The sequence below is a fragment of the Onychostruthus taczanowskii genome, unplaced genomic scaffold (assembly GCF_017590055.1).
Source record: "Onychostruthus taczanowskii isolate IOZ18803 unplaced genomic scaffold, ASM1759005v1 scaffold1, whole genome shotgun sequence".
Taxonomy (NCBI): Eukaryota; Metazoa; Chordata; class Aves; order Passeriformes; family Passeridae; genus Onychostruthus; species Onychostruthus taczanowskii.
The window spans coordinates 3,699,002-3,722,958 of NW_024496525.1; the positions used below are offsets into that span (position 1 = coordinate 3,699,002).

The 23,957-nt window shown below is 40.6% G+C and overlaps 2 protein-coding genes across 3 annotated transcripts; one reads left to right on the forward strand and one right to left on the reverse strand.

Moving 5' to 3' along the window:
* The first annotated feature begins 26 nt into the window (after positions 1-26).
* Positions 27-13,952, forward strand: NUSAP1 (nucleolar and spindle associated protein 1). Of its 2 annotated transcripts, none has more exons than XM_041401770.1 (11): positions 27-347; positions 1,492-1,557; positions 2,614-2,805; positions 4,080-4,254; positions 6,456-6,539; positions 7,247-7,347; positions 8,608-8,795; positions 10,876-11,051; positions 12,002-12,112; positions 12,968-13,073; positions 13,543-13,952. In XM_041401770.1, exons 1-11 carry the CDS (start codon positions 138-140, stop codon positions 13,628-13,630), a joined length of 1,497 nt encoding a protein of 498 aa, XP_041257704.1. In that variant the 5' UTR covers positions 27-137; the 3' UTR covers positions 13,631-13,952. The 2 variants fall into 2 exon arrangements, with proteins under 2 accessions (XP_041257704.1, XP_041257713.1); XM_041401779.1 differs by having other exon boundaries at positions 208-951.
* Positions 13,953-16,748: 2,796 nt separating this feature from the next.
* On the reverse strand, positions 16,749-23,944 carry NDUFAF1 (NADH:ubiquinone oxidoreductase complex assembly factor 1). Its single transcript, XM_041401792.1, has 5 exons — positions 23,783-23,944; positions 21,881-22,482; positions 19,922-20,107; positions 18,663-18,737; positions 16,749-17,013 (listed from the first exon to the last, which is right to left on the reverse strand). Exons 2-5 carry the CDS (start codon positions 22,379-22,381, stop codon positions 16,873-16,875), a joined length of 903 nt encoding a protein of 300 aa, XP_041257726.1. The 5' UTR covers positions 22,382-22,482; positions 23,783-23,944; the 3' UTR covers positions 16,749-16,872.
* Positions 23,945-23,957: the final 13 nt, after the last annotated feature.

Below are 23,957 nucleotides of genomic sequence, written 5' to 3' on the forward strand. Positions count from 1 at the left end.
GGGCCGCACCGCGCGCGCCTTTCTCTGCCGGGAACGCCTCATCGCGCTTGAAAATAAGCACGCACGGCGGGCCGCTCCGCCATTGGCGACTCCCGCGCTCCGCCCCCCTAGGCCACGCCCCTTCTGTAGCCCAGCCAATGGCCTGGCGCAGCGGGCCAGTTCGAACGGCGGGGGCGGTGCGAGCTGTGTCGGTTGCGCGCGAGCGGTGTCGGTTGGCGCGCGGCGGGCAGGGCCGGCCGCTCGGAGCTGCTGTCATGGCGTTCGCTTCGCTGAAGCCCCTGGAGGCGCTGAAATACGCTGAGCTCCAGCGCATCGCCAAGGCCGCCGGGCTGAGGGCAAACCTGCGGGTGAGGCGGGGGCGGCTGCGAGGGGACAATGCCCACGGTGCTCCGGGTTCTGGGGTGCCCCCGTGCCCCGTGGCGAGAACGCATTCCCAGCCTCCCGGGGCTCACCCTCCCGGGCCTGGAGCGGCGCCGGCAGCGGCACCGCCCGCGGGTGCGGCGGTGGCTTCGCGCTGGGGCGCCCCGGGGGCTGTGCTGCCGTCCGGGGCGCGGGCAAGCACTCGGGGAGGGGGAGAGCGGGGCTCCGGTGTCCCGCGGGCATCGAGAAGGGGCGGCTGCCCCCTCCTCCGCTGGCCCGGCTGTTCCCCCACGCCGGTGTCCCCGCGCCGTTCGGCGGCGGCGCGCGTAGCCGTGTGTGTTTGTTTGGCTTGGCTTGGCTTGTTCTTTTCTTATGGCTCGGAGCGGGAGGAGCAGTGACAAGGGAGTGCCTTGAGGGGGGAGAGGGAGGGCGCGTTCGGCGGCCCCGGGTCCCGCTGGAGCTGCGGGTGCGTGTGAGGCGCGGCCGGGCTCCTCCGGCTGCAGGGGCAGGAGCCATCAAGCCTTGAAAGAAACTTCTTGGGTGGGCAAGGCAGCTCCCTGGCCTCGCAGGACTGCGAGTTTTTCTGACAATGTTAGTTTTGGGGTACATTGATTGTTTTTAACATTGATTGTGTAAACTTACGTGTTTAAGTGTCCTTCGTAGCCTGAATTATCAATGGTGTTGAGTTTGTGTTACTTGTTTTCATTGTTATTTTATTACTATTACTGCTGAATGTATGCGAGGGATGAAAATAATGCTTTGTGTGTAGCGTGGGCAAGACAGGAGCAATTGCAGAAATTTGACACGATTTTAATTCAGGTTCAACTGTGGGGCTTAAAACAGTTTGTCTCCTTTCTCGACCAATTAAACTCCTGGAAAATAGAGCAGAAGAAACCTAGTCAAGGAAATTTGCCTTTGTGCCTCCTTGGAGAATATGCTGCAGATTCATCTGTGGCCTTAGGCACTGTCTCTGACTGAATCGAGCGAGTCCCCGCTGTGCCTCACGCTGCTGGATTCGGGAAACGTCCTGCTCGTTTGCTGGATCTGTTCGCAGCATGCGGGGTGGGCTGGGCAGCTCTTCCGTGCCTTAATGGACTGTTTGGTTCACGTGTTGTTTTGATTTCTCTTCAGGCAGACAAGTTATTGGAATCATTGAAGCAACACTTTGAAAGGACAAATGGAGAAAGTGAAAATATGGTAACATATACAAATAATAATAAGACGTTGTTTTAAAGAAATGCGAACCTTAACTTGTAACCCATAGAGCAGGGCATGTGCTGAAGGGTGATTTTGACCACAGTGGGAACTGTAATAGAAATACCTTTTTCTTCTTTGTGCCCTTCATTTAAAGTACTTATATACTGATAGAAATAGATATGCTAATGTTAGTTTTGAGGCAGCCTCTATGACTGAAAGCTGATTTCCTTTCAGCTGCCAAAATTAACAATGTATTTTTTAGCATCACTACAAACCTATTCTCTGTGAACAATAACATTTAATTTCCACTGAACAAACCTTAATTCTTCCTTGTTTGGCTCCAGACACTATTCGGTACCAAATATAAAAATATTTTATTCATTTTGCATGCATAAATGAAGGGGACTAGGTACTAGTTGGAAAGTATTTTGCATCTACTGCAATTTACTTCCACTTATAATGAAAGCAATACAGTTTTGCTACTTCCTTTATTTGCCTCTTAGTGTTTTGTTTTCTTACCTTTTTAAAAAGTTTTCTGTAAGCAGAATATTTTGTTGAGTGTGGCAATGTTTTTGATTAAAGTAATTTGTTATCTCCTTTTTCTAAAATACATCCTCCCTTTAAGTGTATCCCTTAACAATCTTCTTTGAAGTCTTGAGGAACTGGTAAACCTTGGAGTCTTTTAAAAAATTTTTACGAGCAGGAAAGGAGCCCTTTACTGGTGAAAAGTATTCCACAAATATACAAATATGGGAGGGTCATGGCATCATGCAAGTTGGATTTCAAATATCAAATACTAGGCTTTTATAATCTTATTAAAATGAAATATGATAAAGCAATAATAGGAATTGTATTTAAAGTCTCCAAACAATGAGCTTTGCTGCTTAGGGGAATCTAGATAGTGCCGGTTTCTTGATTACTGTGCTGCTACATGGCATGCTACTGTTTATCCTCAGTGTTAAATACTTTTTTAAATAATAAAATTGAAACTGGTCTGGAGTATTTAATTCCTATTTGTGTCAGATATCTTCCAGTTATAGTATTTTTCTGCTGCAGGGTCCTGTAAAGAGTGCATCTGCTTCTATTAAATCAGATGAACTGAGCAATCAGGAGGAAATTTTGTCTGATTCAGTGTGTTTCATTACAAAAAGAAATGGTAAGGATAAGAAGATAACCAGAAAAAAGAGGAACTCCCGTGAGGAAACTAATAGCAGTGAAGAAAACCCAGTGCTTTCTGATGAGAAACAGGTGATTTGCTTTGCATGCTTTTGTGTTCTGTCCTCCCTCTGAGCATAATTTAAGCACACTTGATTTCTTTTCAATCACCATTTATAGACGGGCTGTGTTTGTGTGTATATAGACATGTACAGAAATTGATATTCAAGCATTCTGGTACTGGTCTTTTGTATTTTGTAGCACTGACTTTTGGCCATTTATGCACTTTCCTGTTGTGGACTCTCCGCGTGTTGAGACACGAGGCTTGACTCCATTTTAGAAAGCTGATTTATTATGTTAAATATTATATTAAAATGCTACATTAAGACTATACTAAAAGAACAGAGATTAGAAGGTTACAACAAGAATAGAATAGAATAACAAAAATCCTGTGACTGCTCACAGCCTTGGCACAGGTGGCTGTGATTGGTCATCAATGGAAAACAATCCACATGGACCAATCACAGATGCACCTGTTGCATTCCACAGCAGCAGATAGTAATTGTTTACATTTCTCTCCTGAGGCTCCTCAGCTTCTCAGGAGAGGAAAAATCCCAGCAAAGGATTTTCATAATATCATGGCTACACTTTCCCATGATAGACAGACATTACTTCTAGTCACTGATTCAAGAAAATAAATTCCTCTCAGAAATATACAATTCCAAACACTTTATCTGAGTGTAAGGCTGCTTTCACTAGTTCATTGTAGTATTTTGAATCTTAGACTAGTTTCAGAATTTACCTAAAATAAGGCTGTTATCACTATTTTGATACAGAAAAATTATCAGAAGTTGCACAATTGCCTAAACCTCATAACTTTTTTTATTGTGAGGGTTGTGTGACTTAGGGAGTGAAAGTTATAAGGTAAGATGGAGGTTGACTTTTTTTTGAGTTACAAGGAAGTAGATAAATTAGGAACTGTCTGAAAGACTTTTACTGCGGCAGAGGAAGGAAATAAGGAAAATGAGGAGTGCTAGTCTTTTAGTGTATTTTATACTTAAATGTGAGAGCTATGTAGGTCAAAGCTTTATATCTTAAGTTTTTGAAGTAATAGGGTAAGTATTGCGCAGGTTAATTCAGTTTGGACTTGAAAAAATCTCTGGCTCAATCTCTCAATCAAAGCGGACTCAGCTAGGAGGTTAGAGCCCAGTGCTTTGGACTTTATCCAACCTGATGCTGAAAACCCTTGAGGATGAAGGCTGTGCACCTCTCTGGGCAATCTGATCCACGGCCCACTGTTCTCAGAACAGCTTTGCTTTATATCCAGTTGGAACAAACTGGTTAAACAAAAGATGTTTAAACTGTAGGTGCGTTCTGAAATGAAAGAAAATGAAGTGCCTCAGGGTGAGCACAAAAAGCGAGAGAAGATACCACGAAAAAAAATGGAGATAACTGAAGAGAGAGCTGTTGAGAATCCAAGGATGGGTGCTGGCCAGAAGAAACAAGCAGAGAAGACTTCTACTAAAGGCAGGGGAGAACAACGTAAGTACAAAACTGGATCTGTCGGGGTGCGCTGTTATTTGTCTCTGCCCCGATACAGGAAGGTGGTTCTGGGCAGGCCGTGCTCGAAGGACGAGTCTGGACTCTTGAATTTTTGGTCTTCGATCTTGTTTATTATTTCTTATCTACAATATTTTCTGTCTGCCCAGCCGAGGGCTGTTCAGCAAGGCAGCCCAGTGCACTCTCCCCCGCCCACGGGCAGCTGTGTCTTTTATACGTCTAACATATTTACCTTTAATTCCCAATACTTTTCACCCTTATTAACAAATGCATTTTTTACCATGAACCAATCCACAAGTGCCAACATCATCATAGAAAATGGAAGACATGATGAAGAAATAAGAACCTGGGACCACACCCTGAATCCTCCATCTTGTCTCCATGACCCCCCTGTACCAAAATTCTAAAATCTCTATTTCACCCTGTAAATACACCATTCAAACCCTAAGGTTTCTCATTTCCTCATGCATAGATGACTCATCTCTAAAAGGATCAAAGTCAAGGCACCAGACACTTTTGGCAACATTCCAAGGCCACCGAGCCCCTCAAGGGTTCTCTCGGTGACTCTGGACATCCGGAGTGGTATGTTGAGTTCCCACAGGATCAAAGTAACTTTAATTTGTGCTACTTACAATAAAATTATCTTTTGGTTATTCTGTCTTCGTACCATTTTTGTGGCACACCTGTTGATCAGTACCTTGTTTTGTGGATACTTGAAGAAAATTGGTCTGGTTTGTGTTACTTGTTTAAGGTTGTAACACAAATCCACAAATTCTGCAGCATAGGAATTTTACTGGCTTTGTCTTCAGTCTCTTGCTTTTAGTGAAGGAGTTTTCAGAGGGCTGAGTGTATTTGAGTTTTATGCTTCCAAAAGGAATACCCTTGAGGTGTTGTTTGGCCTCCAGGAGGTGGCAAGAAAGGGAGGACTTGCTTCGTTATGGTTCATTTATCTTTTTCCAAAGGTGAACAGTTGTATCTTTTGCTTTCCAGGAGTAAAATTAGCAGAAAATATAGAATCCTTTAGCATTTGTTTGAACTACCCAAGAGTATCTGAATGTGTTCCACTGGATCACTTTTTCATCTGGTTTTTAGTCCTTCAAACACAATGCCACTGAAAATATGAATTAATTTATCCCCCACTGCTTTGTGTATGCAGCTGAGAAGAAGCAATGAGTTTGTCTACCTAATCTGATAATTTCTTGATATTGAAGGGTCTGTCAAGATGCACTTCTGCATTTGCTCTATTAGGCTCAGTGTATGTAGTCTGTAAGTTTATTATGGATATTTTTGTTGTTCCATAGAATTTACAAGGACAATCTTGTGGGAGACCACTAATAATTTTGAACTAACTCAAAAATGTGGGGTTTTCTGTGAAGGTTGTTGTTTTCAAAAACAAAAGCAATAGGATATGTGGGGGATGCTTGGGGGCATCACTCATCCTGACAGTTGGTACAGTGCTCCTCTCTTCCTGTAGCTGTAGTAACAACTCTGCAGTTAATATCAACAAGTTTTTTTTTTTAACTGCACACCGTTATTTGTTGCCAGTAAGGATTTCTTTCAATATATTGTGGTTATCTAAGTTTACTTTTGAGGGGATGTGAATGACCAGAAATGCAAATATTTGCTGTTGATATGCAAATGCTGAACTTGATGTAAGGTTGTTACCTGATTTTTTTTTTTCTTAAGAAAATGAATCATTAAAATGTGAATGTGAGTGTGTTACTACACCTGAGAACAGAGACGATAAAAATAACTTGGACTCTGTATGTAACTAAGGCAGTGGCAGAAAACTTGGTCAAAAAGTATTTTTTCTTTAGTGTCAACATTTAAAAAACACAGATCAAAGCCTGTGAATTTAAAGTTTTTGTTCACCACAAGCACAGTTCTCTTGTAAACTTTCCCTGAAAAATATTCTACTATCATCATATACTAACCTAATATGACTTTAGGATTCGTGCTGGGCTTGTGCTTTGTCAAGATGTATTATTAATGACAAACCAATTAAAGCACTTTTGAGAGTCTTAGAACATACCTATGCCAGCTGGTTTTATTTCTCAAAGCCTAAATCCACTTTGAAGAGAAAGTATGTCTTGAAACACACACTGGAACAATATTTGACACTACTGTGATTACTTTAAATCCTCCAGGAGTCGTAATGATTTTGTCTAATCTTGCTGTACCAGGTAATGCCCGTCCTGCAGGAGGGAAGATCCCTGTACGTGTGGGCCGTGCACTGAGGTCTGCAAGAGTGACAGCTACGACACCAAGTAAGACAACCTGCCATCTTTAGGAAGAGATGTGTGTTCTCTGTATAAAGGGAGACTTGACTTAGGTTTTTACAACTCAGGTTTCTATTCCTGCTCAAATAAAAGAATTTCCTTTCTTTAAAAAGCAAGCCAAAAATTTTCCCAAACGTTACATTTCAAGGTACATATTCCAGCTTGTAAATTCATAGTAGTAAATGACTGGCATGTATGTTAAAAAAACTGGTTTATTGAACATTTTGGTGACTTCTCCATACAATACTTTTATTAATAATTTTCAAAGAACAGGAACACATACATGCTACTATTCCTGCTTGTTTAGTTTTCACTTTATAAATACTATGGTTGTGCTGTACTACTATACATTAGTTCATGTTCATTACTTCTTAAAATGTGTTAAATCATCTCAAATGTAGAACTATTTGTTGTTTTCTTTAACTGCAGAATTTGGGGGTTGGGTTGGATGATCTTTAAAGGTCTCTTCCAACCCAAACCATGATTCTATAATCCTTCAGATTACCAGGTAGTGGGCCATGTGAATAGATTCTTTTGGTCCTGTTTGGTCAGCTGTGTCTACAACCTTTAATTAGAGGGACGCGTTGCCCCCTTTGAGGTCATGACCATGGGTGTCACAAAATTCTCCTATTGTATACTAAACTCCCTTAGAACCATAATGTATCTGTGAATGTTCTTATTTTTGAACTTCTTAGACTTTAAAAAGTTGCATGAGGCTCAGTTCAAGAAAATGGAATCTATTGCTGACTACGTTGAGAGAAAAAAAAAACTGAACGAAAGTTTCAGTACAGTCAAGGTAAGAGATAACACACAAAGATACCCATTGTTGGCATATTCAGTTATTTCCAGGGCCTTTCTGTAAAAGTCCTACCAGGTCTCTTTAGATCAGTAAGTAACTGGTCATGTGAACATGCAGTGGAATATTATAACCAATATATATAGTTATTTGTATATTACTTATGAAACAATACAAAGTTTTATGTGTTAACAGTGTACAGCTGTAGAAACCAACAACTAACTTGTTTTTGAGTAAAAATAATCGTCACAATTACTTTTGTGAAAGATCTCCTGGATCTTTTGTTTACAACTGTCTGAAAAAATCAAGATTACTAACCTTGCTGCAAAATTTAACCAAGGGGATAGGTTATTTTTCAAGGAGCAGGAATTAAATATTTTCTCTTTTGTACCTGAACTATCATCCCGTGGCTGCATATGATTCTCCTTAAAAATACATTCAATATGTGTTGTTCTCAGTTCTTGTATTTCATCCTCACATGGGTGAAAGCTGCTAACAGGGCCTCTCACAAAGTGCAGTAGAGCCTAAAAAAGCGACAGTAACTTATCAATGAATGTGTGAGTGAATATGGCCATGGAATTGTTCACGTTGGATGTCGCCCTGATTTTGTAAGACTTTGTTAAGCCTTCTGATGTTTACATTCTTTCAACAAACTTTCTCACACACAGTTCTGTAAATAACCTATGTTTTGTATTCTTTCATGGAGGTGGAGAGAATTGATGGACCCTTGGTCTGTCCAGTGGCATTGGAGAGGTGGCACTGTCACCCTCCAATCCACTGTCACCTTTAGAAAACTATAAATGTTGGAGTCAGAAAATAAAGTCCTTCGTTTTTGTTCCCCTCGAGAGCAGCAGTGTCTGTGTCATCATTTTGTGTCTTATCACAACAGGCTGGTTACTCTAATACTGTCCCTAACAAACAGCAATAATGAATAAAACTCCTGAACACTACATTTATTTTTTTAATGGCATATATTGTATCAATGTATACTTCAGACAAATTACTGTTTCCAGGTGCTGACCAGAAAATCAAATCCCTTAAGAGCATCAGAAAAAGACACTCTGTATTTGAAGATATGTGTTGTCAGGTCAATTTAATAATAAAAATAATTACGTTTAAAATATGCTTTTAAAGAGGAAAAAAAGGGAGAAAACTGAAGAGGCCATATGCTTTAGATTCACTGTGTGTTTTCCCTACTTCTTGGCCGCTTTGTAGATAAATTTTCAACAGTCTGGTAACTCAGAATTTGCTTTTCCCTAGAAACAAGCCAGTGGCAAAAGATTTTCATTGAGCCCAAATCCAGAAAGAGGCAGGTTCTCCACCACCAGCACTCCTTGTAACCTGTGGCGCTCACCACACAATTCTCTGAACGCTGCTCATCGGAGCATTTTATCCCAGAAGTCTTCATTTCATCCTTCTGTACTTTCAACATCCAAAATGAATGTCAGGTAAAAAGTACAAACCAAAACTACCAGCAAGCCATTTGGTGTGATACACATGAAATAATCAACACTGACTATGATTTTACTACATTATTTCTCTTCCAAACCTGAACTATGCAAGACTAATTCTGATTACTAACTTTCAGCCTGGCTTTGTGGGTGGTTTAAGCCTCACTGTGCTGTTACTGTCTTCATTCTTCATTTTTATGTCTGTTAGAAGAATCTCAGATCCTGGCTTTATTTTTCTAAAGCCAAGTGATGCAAAATCAAGCAAATTATTTTTCTTCTACTACTGTGTTCGGTTTTCTATTTTGCCAGGCAGCCTAATAGTTTCTGTTTATCCTAATTAATTTTTCTGTAAATTTTAAAATCAAAACTCTTTTCAGTATTCCAGGTGAGTCTTGCAATGGTTTTTAGGTGCTTTCTTCCTTTTGTCCTCTACTTCCCCTCTCCTTCAGTGGCACAGTGTCACAGCAGGGGTACTCTTGTGATTGACTACTATAGGCAGACCATTTCTAGCAGATGGGAGCTGACACCAGAAGTCGTGAGGAATTGCTAATGGATGAACTCTTACTCAATGCTATTATACCTCGTCTCATTTCCTTTTAGACCATCATGTGTATGTCATCATTCCTCCACAGTAATCTAATTCTCTCTTAGTGTTAATACTTCACGAACTTCTGTTATCTATCAGTATGTTTTATTTGCTTCTTAATAATTTTTCTAAAGTCTTGATCAAGAAACATTTTAAAAGAAGGAATTGAAAGGATGGTCCTTACAGTGTCCTATTGATAAATGTTCTTTTTGCTTGGATTTCTAATGAAAGCCTTTATTTCCACTATTTCTTTGTTGATTTCTAACTATTATACTAATCTTGACTCTAATCAGTTTCCTAAGCCTTCCACAGTGGCTGAAGTTCTGATTAGACCTTCTCCCTTTGCTAACAATACATGGTTGTTCACAGGCTTCGGCTGTGTTACTGTCGCTGGCGACCTTCATTTTTCCATTTCTGCATTCCAAGATCATGGCTGCTGGGGCTTTTTTTTTGTCCCTGACTAAAGTGTATGTGGGATTGTTGTTTTTAAATTAGGTAATGCAACTTCTCATATTGGTGTCTGATAGTATATAATTATGTGACTTTGGAATGCAGGTCTTCTGCTGTTCACAGGTCAAAATCAAGATTACAAACTTAATGGCTTTGTTTTTAGTTTAAATGTCTTTTTGACTTCAATAGATAGCAAATGTAAAAGATACTCTGCCTCTAGTGTCCTCTTGGATGAGCTTGGTTGTCTTCACTGCGGCCCTAACTGATTCCTAGCAATATGTGAACCAAAACGTTACATGCAGAATTTGCTTCCAAAATTCCATTCATTCAAAGTTGCACTGTGGTGGACCTTGCACGCTGTACTTCATCATAAACTTGCTCGCCCACAAAAACAGCTTTCTTCAACATTTACTCCTTGTCTTTCTAAGTCTTGCAAGCTCATGGCTTATTCTCATGCGTTTTTGCAAGACTTTGAACTTTATGCATGTACACGTATATGGGTAATCATAGGTGTTCATTAAGAATGTGCATATACACATTTGGAATAGGTATGGAATGTGTGTGTCTTGGTATGCAGGTAACTTGTGTGTTTCAAAACCTTCAGCTTCTTCCTCTTGTAGGTCTTTGAGGTCCAGCATTCTGTTAGTTGTCCTTCAGTTTTGCTTAATATGAATTTTAAAACTAAAGAAATATGCAATGCTTTACTACAGAATCCAGGTCTAAAGTAAATCATATCTGTTGGTGAATAAATCTACTAGCTTATTGCACCTAAGTATATTTGCTTTTCAAAATAACAAGAAAGTCAGTTCTTTGTATTTTCTGATAGTACTTACTGCTATTGACACTGGCTCCAAACTTAGTGTTATGCCAGCAAGGTATTTTAGTACGGTTTTTGTATGAGCTGTGAACATCTTTCACACAGTAAATCTGTAATAAATTAATAATAAATAATATAGAAGGCAGAACCTTCTATATTCTGGTACATTGCTTACATTCCTTGTAGGTGACTAAATTTGTCTTCATATTTCTAAAATCTTTCAGATTCTCAGAAGCCACAAAAGATAATGAGCACAAACGCTCTCTTCTCAAGACTCCATCTAGAATGTCTCCATACATGGAGGAGATCTGCACACCTGACACTCAAAAGAGCTGCAAACTAATAAGTCAGAAGAACAGTAAGGGAAATGCAAAAAATAATGATCTGACTGCATCAAAGGGTAAGGTGGATGGTGAATATTTGGCTCTTTCAAATCAAGACTTTCGTCTTACTGAATTACTATACAAGTTTTTAACTACCAAATGTCATGTAGACCCCGGTTTTAATTTAATTCTCTAATTTATGACTGGTTCTTCAGAAATGGCACTAGTTTCTTTGCTGCTTGTGATTTCCAGTGCTTTGAATAAAATGTTTAGGTGCCACAACTTAAAAATATGGTATGTAGTTACCTACAGAAAAGAGGATAGAAAGTCTTCTAGACCTTCAGGGACTACATAGTGAAAGATTCATATAGCAGACACAGGGACACCTCATCTGCACAGAAAGGAATTCCTGACACCTTTTTATCCTTGTAGGGTTAGCATGCATCAGGCTTCTAGCTGATGGACAAGCTGTTATCAGCCTCAGCACCCTGATAACTCAGGAACTAAAATTAAGAAAAATCAGAAGTCTTCTGATTAGTAACAATCTCTGCAGCAGCACAGTGCTGCTATCCAGCCATTGACACCCTTAGCATCACAGGGATGTTTGCACAGGTCAAAAACCCAGAGCTTCCTGGTTTGCTGTATAATAGTACTGATGTTTTCAAGGGGCAAGAAAAGTTCCACAATGATTTGAAGCTGACCTGTTCCAAAATAATTCTTCTTTAACATGAAAAACCACTTGGTTCCAAATAGGCACAGAAAAAACACAATTTCCCTTGAAGGACTAGAAAAACACATGGAGCTGTATGTGTTCTTCCATAGTGTAATCATAGCTAAAGGGCAAGTACTCTGCAACTTTTGTCCCTCCCTATTTCAAGTGAGAATTACATTGTTTGTGCAATTCTGTCTTTAGAAGTAGCAGCAGGAGCATTTAATGGCCCTTTGGTCTTGACAATCGTGGTGTGGTCTTTCTGTGTACATCGATGCTCTCGCTATTCTAACTATGGTATCTCGATGCCTTTTGTAGTCCTTACCCCCTTCAAGTTTGGAGTTCAACCTGCAGAACCCACAAGTGGAAAGAAGACATTTGATCTCAAAGCAAGCCTCTCGCGGCCACTTCGGTATCAGCCACACAAAGGTACTGTGACCCCGTGCGGCCTGCGTTGGTCACAGCCCTCACTGTGACCCCATACGGCCTGCGTTGGTCACAGCCCTCACTGTGTGCGGCCTGCGTTGGTCAGAGCCCTCACTGTGACCCCGTGCGGCCTGCGTTGGTCAGAGCCCTCACTGTGACCCCGTGCGGCCTGCGTTGGTCAGAGCCGTCACTGTGACCCCGTGCGGCCTGCGTTGGTCACAGCCCTCACTGTGACCCTGTGCGGCCTGCGTTGGTCACAGCCCTCACTGTGACCCCGTGCGGCCTGCGTTGGTCACAGCCCTCACTGTGACCCCGTGCGGCCTGCGTTGGTCACAGCCCTCACACTCAGCTGCTTGTAAGGGGCACTTTGATACAAACAGTGAGGACAAAGTTACAGTCTCTTTTCCTGTCCCTTTTCCTTTTTCCCTGGGTTCCCACATAGTCTGACGATAAGTTTCTTCATAATATATGCTTCAAGAGCCTCCCTAATGAAGATTAAGATTTCATGACCAAAAGCCCATAAATACCAAAATCAATATCCTTGCATTCCGCTGAATAGGTGCATGTACAGGAAATACATTCCTTACACAATGAGGTGGGTTTTTTTAATCTCGTGTGAGGAGCTGAACTTTCCATGGTGTGTGTTACTTCTAAGTATAGTCATCTGTTTCTACTTACAGAAGAACTACTTGTAGGGAATGGGCTGGTGAAACTGACAATACAGGTTAAAGAGGCATTACATCTTCAAAACAATCAGTAAGAAACAGGCTAGCTAGGATGAATTCATGATAAGAAGTTAAGCACACAATTAGTTACTGAACTATTAAACTAGTCTCTCTTTTTGCTCCTAAACTGTAGGACGACTGAAGCCGTGGGGAGAATTTAAAGAAAATGCTGTTCCCAGTAGGTCTGGTGGTGTCTGTTCACATAGGAAAGATTACAAACAGCCACATCTCCAGACAAGGTTAGTACACTACTCATCTTTTTATAGATAGTGTTACTTAAAATAGTATGATGATTCATTCTTCTTCTTAGGATTTAAATGTAGTTTAGGAAAGAATACTTTTGTATTAACGCCATTTTTCCTTCCAATGACTACTTAATTTCAAGAAGGCCAACAAAAGGCTGCTCTGAATTTGTTAAGACTTTTTTTCCATGAACAATATCAGTTCCAGAGTTTAGAGACTTACCTTCATCTTGGAAGAAGCTGTCAGTATTGACATGCTGTTACCTCAGGTGTTAAACCTGCATGTCTCAGCAGATGTATTTGCCTGAATGTTTGGGTTCAGTCCATAATGGTACTCTTATCTCTGCCTATGGCAAAGGCAGCACACTGATTAAACTTGTGTTGGGCTGTGGTCAGCTTCAGATTCCTTTGGTTGCTAGTGTCTCTACCTTTAAAACTTGACATAGTCTCTTTTTTTTTCCTCCAGGGACGAAAGGCGTGAGACACTTGAGCAAGAGAGAAAAAAGAAAAAGGCTCATGCTCTTGGCAAACGTAGAGGCCTATCTGGGTGTTAGAACAAACAAGGATCTAAGACTTCATTGTAAATACTGTTCCTCTTGTGAAAAATGCCAGTCATTTGTTTTTACAAATTTAAAAAGTTTAATAGTAATAAAATGGTAATAAAAAAGTAATATAATTAGAGTAATAAAATTTGAATAATTGAGATTAGAACAATATGACACAAAAACAAAGAGATACGGACGTCCAGGTACATTTTTCTGGGCAACACAAGCCCGAAAAAGGACCTCAGTTAACAGAGGATTAACCCTTAAAAACAATCGCCTGTTGCACATTCATACATCTCATACGTGATGCATAAATTCCATTCAAACACAGGATTCTGTCTGCTCACTGTCAACTTCTTCCTCTTAATCTTCATGCCATCTCCTGTCTGAGTCAGGTGGGAAGAAGTTAGTCAGTTTCTGCTGATAAGGGAGCAATAAATTCCCTTTCTCTGGAAGATTTAGGTGTCCTTTGGCTTCTATCTGGTGAGAGTCCTTTCTTAACCAAATATCTTACATAGCATAGTTTCTATTTTAACATTGTTATAACCTAAAACTGTATTTAATAGTTAATTTAATACTTAAGAAAATGAATACAGCATAACTTTCTAACATAACACATACAATATTCATTTTAATACTTGTGAAAAGCCAATCATAAAATACACATTTTTCACACTCTCATGTAAAGGCTTGTGCTCTGTGTATGGTTCAGGTTGCTTTGGTTAGCTAGTGGAATCCAGAAAGCAATTAATGAGACCTTGTAATGTGCTCTGAGCATAATGTTTCCATTATCAACTTCTCCACTAAGATGAGAGTTCTAACTTTCAGGGGCTTAAAACCCTTGTTCCTTCATAATGTTTTCATGTAACTAATTTACTTGACTAAAAAATGTTCATGTTGCGGTGTACTCTCTGTGTGTGGAGACACAAGGCTTGACTCCATTTCAGAAGGCTGATTTATTATGTTATACATTATACTAAAATGCTACATAAAAACTATACTAAAAGAACAGAGAAAACTGAAAGATCAGAAGGCTACAAAGAACAAGAATAGAATAGAATGCATAACAAAATCCTGTGACTGCTCACAGCCTTGGCACAGGTGGCTGTGATTGGCCATCAATTGAAAACAATCCACATGGACCAATGGAAGATGCACCTGTTGCATTCCACAGCAGCAGACAGTTATTGTTTACATTTCTCTCCTGAGGCTCCTCAGCTTCTCAGGAGCGGAAAAATCCTAGGAAAGGATTTTTAATAAAATATCATGGCTACAAAATAAGAAAATGTAAGTGGAAAAAAAATGCTCAAGAAGCCTCCTTGCAACTTAGGATACACTTGTGCATCAGAATGTGTTGTGTGCTGGAATGCAGGCAATCAGGCTTTAGACAGCAGCAGCTTCAAAATGTTCCATCACGTTCAAAATGACCAGATTTGGAAGTACCTGCTTGCCCTGTTCTCCAGATCAATTCTTAAGTTCTCTAAGTTACAGCAATTACTCAGCATTTCTAATTGAATGCCTATGAAACAGTAGGGAATTTCAAAGAGAAGAAAAAATATGCAAGCTCTCTGGCAAACTAATGCATAATTGTAAACTACCTTTTTCAAAAAGTCACAACTGAATTTACAAACTACCAACTGAATGCTTTGAACAGTTAAGGTTTTGTTCCTTTCTATGGTAAATAGCAGATGTTAAAATTCTCTTGCTTTTCACCTCTAAGATGCTTAAAAGAGGTTATAATTGTGTTGAGGTACGCTCAATACCGTGGTTTTAAAAGAACCTGTTATTTTTACATTAAAGAATACATAGAAAAGTTGTCTGAATTTTTTAGGGATAGAAGTAGAAATTTAGCAGCTGTTGAACAAATAAATGTTTCACTGTATTTATGTCCCATAAAATATATGTTGTGACGTCAAGAAAAACCAAATTTCTAAATAAATTTAATGGGGGAAATAAATATTTTGCATATGTCCTGTTCATCACTGGCTTTATCATTTAGTATACTAACTACAACTGCTTCCTTACTCTGGTACTATTTTTGTTCACATTTGTATTTACTGCTGTGTTTTCCTGTGCCAAGTTTTCCTTACCAACTCACCTGCCTCCCACTCCATGAAAGATGTTTGCTCTGATATCTTCCTGGTATCATCCTTCTTCTACAATTAAGCTGCTGAATTCAGTGCAAAAGGAAGATGACAGTACAAGATCCTGTTTCAGCTTGCTTCACTGTGGTCTCTTCCATAGAAAATACAGGTACATTCAATATTTCTGAAGTATACTTGAACAAGGTCACTGTGGAGGAGGTCACTGCTTTGATTATTTAAATTTGATAGCTGAAACATACTCTTGATAAAGCAAGTGGTGAGTAGTTATCCTGAATTACTGAAAACTGGATTTCTCTGCAAAAGGGAAGTGTTAAGGTTCTGTGCCACCAGTTGAGGCTGTGAACTCTTACAACACAGCTGAGTTAGGCCAACTGCACACAGCAGAAGTGGGATCTGCTCTGCCCTGTAATGGTGCTACGTATGCCAAGCTCTGCTTTCTCAGGGAGCAGACAGAGCTGCAGCTTTCCTCCCCCCACTCCTTTGGAGCATTGCTTCTTTCCACCTTGGCTCTGTATCACTCTAGGATTACTGTCAACAGCTCTGAAGGAAAAGTCAAGCCCCTAGGAAAGCTCTTGTTTCCATCTTGTTTCCATCTTGGCAACAAGAGCTATGGCAGCTTTTGCTTTTTTTAGCTATCTAGAGGAGCCAAAGCTAAAGGTTGAAATACTTCTGCCTTTTCCACTTCTGGTGCTGCTCTTTGCAAATTTCAGTAGCTGAGTCACACTTAAGCAGCAGTCCCCAGAGTATTAATTCTCATGCCTTTTTCAGTTTAAAACTAGCAGATGCAAGCGTTTTACAACTGTCAACAAACCACAATGTAGAAAATAAAAGTGTTGGACAAGAAAAGAACAACAAACTTGCGAAATACTTTTTTCAGTAAAGGTCAGGACAGAAGCCAAGAAGAGTTACTACTTTGTAAGAACATCACAACTGCTCTCAGGCTACGTTGCAATCCATCCATCTGTGTACAGTCTCTCCATGACTCTGTATTTGGGAGTTTAAAGATACCAGTGGTGCCACACTTCATGCACTTATCTCTTTAATGCTTACATAGGCTCTTCAAGATGTTACAAACCACATGTTAAGAAGTATTTTATAAAAATAAACCAAATATCTGAAGAATGTTTCAAAGGACACCAGCCCAACTTAGACTGGAGTGTTCTTGTCATATGCTTCATAGGCAAACTTTTCTTTATGAGCTCTGTCGTTTAGCAGACCAATAAAATCAATCTCCAGCTGGAATGGACCATCTACTTTATCTCCAATGGTGAATCCAAGGGTTCTAACCTGATTAAAAGACACAGAGGGTAGAACAGTATTTATAATATCACAATCAAACTCAGTTGTATCTCCCAAGTCATATTTAACACACCGATCACAGCCATCTTCTTTAAAATGGTATTTGTTCAAAATGCAGCGGCATTTTTTAAGGCTTGAACACTTCACTGTCCCATTTTCAATAGAGACCCCAGTGGGAAATGACTCCACATGTGCCTGTCTACCACTGTGTTAGTAAACCCTTGATTTAAAATGGCCCAAGCCTAAAGCGAGTTACTTTTATCCTTCATGCTTTCTATACAGCCACTTTCATCACAATTTGATTTTATGAAAATGTGTTTAGAAATCCCAATTCTTTCGCTAATAGGAGAAACAAAGATGTAATTAAGGATGGAAGGGATCATTCTACATAGTGATACACCATCTACTCTGTGAAAACAACAAACCAGACATTTTAGAACTTAACTTTAAGCTGGCATGAAACTTAATTACTGAGTTTAATAGTAAAACAAGGCTCTTAGCCACTGTTTTCCAATTAGAATAATGTTTTTAAATATAAGAACAAGTCTGTGTGGCTCGTGCATGCTTTCTATTAGCCTGTGGCTTGCCCAAATGCTCCCTCAGCTCTCACAGGTTACAAAACACCTCCATCATTAACAGCTCAGTACAGTCACCAGTGCAGGCCACCTCATAAAATCAGCTGCCCCAAAGCCCTGCTGAAAGTGCAGGTCTGAGCAGTGCCCATGATTTTAAGGACTGCTGTAAGTTTGGGAAAATAATGCCTAGGCTGTGTCAGATGTTTAAATGTAGACTGAATGTAAATCTATATTGCAAATATATGCTAAATAAATAACAGAACAAAGCTAGGTAAATGCACTGACACTCCTCTGGATCATTCTAATGCTTTCAATGCTATTCCTGCCCCAGCAGCAAGCTCTACAAGCAGCCCCTTGGCTTTTAGAGTCCAGAGAGTTTTAAAGCTCTTTTTTAGCAAATCACATTGTTACAGATAATCTACAGGAGTCACCTAAACTCTGCTCTGAAGAATCTATTCCTTTGCAAGCTCTAGATACATTGACTGTTTCCTGCCTTTTTTATTCCTATTTAACAATTACTTTCTGCTTTTCCAGGTTCCTAGGAAAACATACGTTAGTGTGATGAGGGCCATTCATTTAAGAGTTGGACTTGATGGTCCTGTGGGTCCCTTCCAACTCCAAATATTCTGTATGTGACCAAGACATTTTATGAAGATTTCTTAAACTACCTTCCCACTGCTTCCCTGATTTCTGGGTTTCTTTAAAATATGTTTTTAAAATTACACTACAAGTGCATAATTTTTACTGTCAAATGCTGCACATAAAATAACCATCAACAAAAGTTAAATGAAGGATACTTAGATCAAGTACTGATTTGTCCCTTTAACTCCAAGTAAATATTTTTAAATAGCCCATACACAACTTCATTTTCTCATTTACCACATGTGAGAATAAGTACCTTATAACATGAAGAGGCCCTTCAATTTCAAATTCACAAACATTAGAGAATTTGTAAGTTATCTATATCAGGCCATCTTGAAGGAAATTTCCTACAGAGCAGTTGTGTGTTCCTTATACTGCCTTTTAAAATGAAATTTCAAATAAAGCCAACTGAAAACTTGCCTTGTCTAACCAGACAGGATGCTGGTTATCCTGGACTCTTCCCCGACTGGAGAGAAAGAATTTGGAGAATGGAATCTGACATAAACAAAACAAAATCAGACTTTAGTGTCACCAGTGTATAAAATAGAAACTTAGGGAAAAGAAAATAGCGTGTTAGTAAAGTAACGCTCTGCTGTACCTGGTACTAGAATTAGCTGGGTACATACAACTGGCACAAAGAAATGGGCCACATTAACCCTTTCAGCTGGCCACTCGCAGCCAGCTCCAGGCCCACCCCGCCCTGCGGCGGCCGCAGCCATCGCACGGGAGCGTGACCCCGCCAGGACACAACGGACGGCTGCGGCACGGGAGGTGGCTGGTTACATTGAGAACATCTCCTTCCAGTACCAGGGAAATATAAACCAGAAATTACTGCCAGGTCTAGCATGGGTACATACTGACAGCTCATCTGTACCCAGGCTGTGGATTTCACAGCGCAAACTTCGTACTCTGGCACCAGTATCTCTAGCAAAGCACTTCAGGGTAATGTAAAAATTTCTTTGAAAGTAGTGGGAGCAAGAAAGCAGGGCTGGCTGGTGGCTGGTGAGGGTGAGAGGAAAACATCCAAGCCAGCAGTGACACTCCTTCATCCTCCTGGCTCCTCGTCTGTGGAGCAGCAGGCTGTTCCCACATGACTGGACAATGGTATTGTGGAGCACTCAACACCAATTCATAAGGATGTGCAAACCTCCCTACAGCTGTCATCAGAGAATTACAAAAGGTCCTCAAGTTGCACCAGAAAAGAGCCACAACTCACAATTCTTAAAAATATTCTGTGTCACAGTCAAGGGTCACAAATTACAAACCCCAACTCTTGAGTCTGACTGACTCCAGAGAGGCTCCAAGTTAAGCAAATCCTGTTGCATGGAACAAATCCTACAACAGCCCACACCCATTTGTATTACAGATAAATGATAACAGAGAATATTCCAGGCAATGCCTGCTGAGTTTCAATTGCTGTATCTATCCTATTACTCCAGTAAGAGCCAACAGTAGGCATTCAGAGACACATGGTGGATCAATTCTTTAACACAACTGACACAGTGTGCCCTCCCCTACTCCAGTTTTGGTTACTCTCAAGCCAAAGGCACATGTCTATTGTATAACGAAAACGCTGAGTGGACAGCAATAGAAACTGTGAATGTGGAAAGAATCCCCTTCCTGTGTTTTGACCAGGACCTCAAGATGGTCTCGTTAGTTTGAAGGATTCATTAGCTCACCTTTATTTCCTCCCAGTATGGGCCTCCTCGGGTAAACATGAAGTAGCTGTAGAGATCATCCTTTTGATGAGAGAAGTAGGGGTCTGTATAAATGTTCACCATCCAAGGTCTGCCATCACCACGGACACGTAAATACAGACTGTTGAAGTTTGACCAGTCATAATACTTCTTCCTGTTAAAAGATCCCTACAAATTATTGATAAATAGAATTACTCCTCTTTAATAGAGGGACACCTTCATTATGAGGAACAGAGCATTGTTGCTTTGATCATGCCCTTGTTATTATGTCAGATAGTATTTACTGTAACACAGTGAACACAGCTACTCTGTTATCACCCTGGCCGATGAGCTCACCGAATTTCCTTCAGCACTACACTGGAGACACAAATTGCAATGTTGCTGCCTTAGGACTCACACTTTCATTATAAGCCACAATCTTGTAACTATCAGAAATCAGACCTCTTTCCTAGGACTGAATTCCCTACCAGGCAGTGACAGATCAGCACTTATGTAGTTCACTAAGTTTAATATTCTGTGGTCAGTTCTAGATCATTCAGAAGCGACGGCAGGAAATTGAAGCAGTGAAATAATTTATCCCCTTTGAAAGCTTTCCAATGGAAGACTAATGAACACTGGGAGCATTTAATGTTTTCTAACTTTTTTTTCATTAACTGTGTGAAATAATAAGATTGCAAGCATGTCTAATTCTTTATTGCATTTTTTCCAAAGATCTGAAAAATCCTGAGATGTTGCCATTTGCCTGATGACATATATCCAAGAGTCCTTCAGTCCTTCTACACTGAAGTCACTTGGAGCAATGAGGGACAGAGGGCAAGGTTATTAGGTTATTCTTGGCTAGACTTGACAAGAAGTCAAAATTAGCACCAAAAATTCAGATTCTTCCCCTTTATTTTACAGCACTACTATGATTACCTATCAGCTATTGTTCTACAAACTCATCTTGTAGGTAACAGAATAAGTAGATTATGAATATATAAATATAAGGCCTATAGCTACTTCATTTTATGGTTTCAACAGTTTTAAGCCTTTTCTACTTAAATAAAGATTGACTGATACACTGCACTACTTAAGAATTAGGAGATAAGTTTGGGTCACATTTTCATAAGTCAGCAGCAGTGCTGAGAGTTTAATTCAGACAAGACTCCACTTGTTCCAGTCATCTGATCTAATGTCACCATTTTAATCAGTCTTCATATGTCTCTCACTTACCCATTGATTTTGCTTACTCATATTTTCTGCTCCCCAAGATTCTGGCCCAGAAATTATTCTACCTAAGCACTTGTGCCAACACACAAACAACAGAACACATTAAATATTTAAGGACTTTATCCAGTCTGTGAAAATGTTCCTCTGCTTTTAAAGGTGCTTAGAAATAAGGGATGAAACAAGCAGTATCCATAATAAGCACACCCATTCCTGGTTCTATTTTGCTCAATTCTGAGCTATCAAAGATTTGTGTCTTGATTTTTTTCTGATGTACAGTAGGAGGCAGACCTTTAAAAAGTACATTTCAAAGCCTTGTTTTCTGCTCCTGTGAAAAAATGATTCATTCACCCTAACCAAGTCTGATGAATAGACCAAGTTAAAGCCCAGAAAATTCTTACTTATGAGACATTCAGTCAATTTCAAATTTAGAAAGATAATCACACCAATTTTGGATATAAAGATTCATTCCACATCCTTCTGCTGCAAACAGGTCTGTCTATTGTACATAAGTAAATGATCAAATATGTATTATTCCTTTTCTAAGAAAGGAAAACGAAATCCAAGAAAAAATTTAAGTTCCTTCCAAGTCAAAGCAGGCACAGCAGCAATTACGTGTCTGAGAGAAACCTGGAAGTGACCAGCAGTAAAGAGCAGGCCACTTGCTGTCACTGGGATTCCACAAACACCCTCAGATTCGTATCAGAAGCTGTGCAAACACGGAGCTGTACTTACCACTAGTGGTCTGGATCTCATGCTGCAATATCCACTGTACTTTGTCTCCCCATCACGAGGCACTTCTGTATTGAGGGTTCCATACAGCAGAGCAGCCTGGTTATTCCTACCCAATTTGATGTAAACTTTACTTTTCCCTCCAATCTCCATATCAGAGGAAATAACCCATTTATTTAAATCTTCTTGGCTCCTAAACTGCCACAACACCCTTGTTTGTTCCAACAAGTGCTGACTTAATGGATGGCCTCCAGGTCCCTTTAAGTAATCTAGCGTTTCCTTCTTCAGCAAGCTTAGTTGAGTCTTCAGGTGATCAATGCTCTTCTTAAAGCTGAAATCAACGTTCTGCCAAGACAATTTTTTCTCAGGCTCTGCCCCGGGCCTCCTGTAGGTGCTGTACAATTTTGAATTGTTGAGGAGAGGTCCCAGTGAGGAGAGTAAAACTTTGTGCCTGCAGCACCCACCATGGAAGGAGGCACCGTTCAGCATCACAGCCAGAGCCATACTGGGCACTTGAAGGATTCACATCCAGTAAGGCACTTAATGGATTGAAAGCTAATTTAACAACAAAACTAGTATTCAGAGCTATCCCAGTTGATCTTCACCTTTAATGAAAAAGAGAAAAGCTTATTTAAAAAATTGCATACAGGATGCTTGTGAAATTATTTAACTTTTATAATCAATACTAGCTAGAAATCCAAGTCATTGGAAAACAGAATGAAAAAACCATCAGGAATGACACTTCCTCAGAGCCTGAGTTTACTTATTGACTTCCACCCTATGCTTTCCCTTCTGCCCATGGTGTAAAATCCCCAATGCAAATAAGAAAACCCAAGTAAACTACTTAAAAGTGAAAATATAAAAGAAAATACAATTTATCTTCATCCCTTCTACCAATACATTTAGTGTTATGGACAACACCAGCAAAAACAACCCATGAAGGTTTCTAAAAGATGACACCTATATAACTAAAAAGTTTTATTCCTGCATGAAAATCACAAATTCACAACAGGTAGATGCTGCTGCCACAATGACAAACATGACAACCTCATCTGACACAGGTGACAAGACTTTTCAAATACTGTCCTGCAGCAGCCATACCATAATCTTCTTCCAAGTCATCCTCAATATACCTATGCTAGGATTACAGAGACATTTGCAAAGACTGAAAAGTTTAACATGAAAGACTACAATTCAATGTGTTTTTTTTTAAAAATAAGGCTTTAGGAAAACTCTTCTCAATGCTCTGTACAAGGCTATTTTCTCTTACTTGTAAATTTATACATGGGTTTTTTTTTTGTTGCTGTTGTTGTGTTTTTTTCATGCCACAGAACAAAACCAAAATTGATGTCATATGCATGCAATTTCTGTGAGCTTTTAGGAACAGAGTCAGGCACCCCACTCACACCCTCTATATGTCACTCACCTTCCTTTACTCACTGTAAAATTTACTATTGTTATTCTCACACTCTAATTAAGTTATGCCTAAAGCTACACTGAAGCAGCTTTTAGAATTCACATTTCAGTAGCTTAGGATTCACATTATTCTGTGTCGTGCACTTCACACGACCGGAGGCAAGTTCGCGATCAAGTAACCCTGTCTCCTCACCGCCTCACCCAAGTGCAGGAAGAGAACGGAGAATTTGCATACGTTCTACTTCAGCCCGGTTTTTGTCCCTCGGCAAGGCTTTAGCGGCTGCGACGCCTCGGCTTCCGCCACGGCCCCGCTTGCGCCGCACCGGCCGCGGCCTGGGCGCCGGCCCGGAGCCCGCCCGCACGACTGAGCCCGGCGGGCAGAGGCGAGGCCAGGACGGGGGGGCGGCGGCCGAACCCCGTCCCCGCAGAGCGGCCGCCTCGCCGCTCCTGCTCCGCGAGCGACGGACCCCGGCACGCACACCGCCTCACCTTCCCGCCGCCGGGTCCGCCGCGCCCGGGCCGGCCAAGGAACGAGCACCGCGCCGCTCCGGTTCCGCCGCGAGCGACGGCGGCACCGACGTCCCGCTTACAGCGGCGGCCGAGGCGCGACCCGCGATCCCCGCGGGTCTCCGGGCGCCGGAGGAGCGGCCGCGGGGAATCCTCC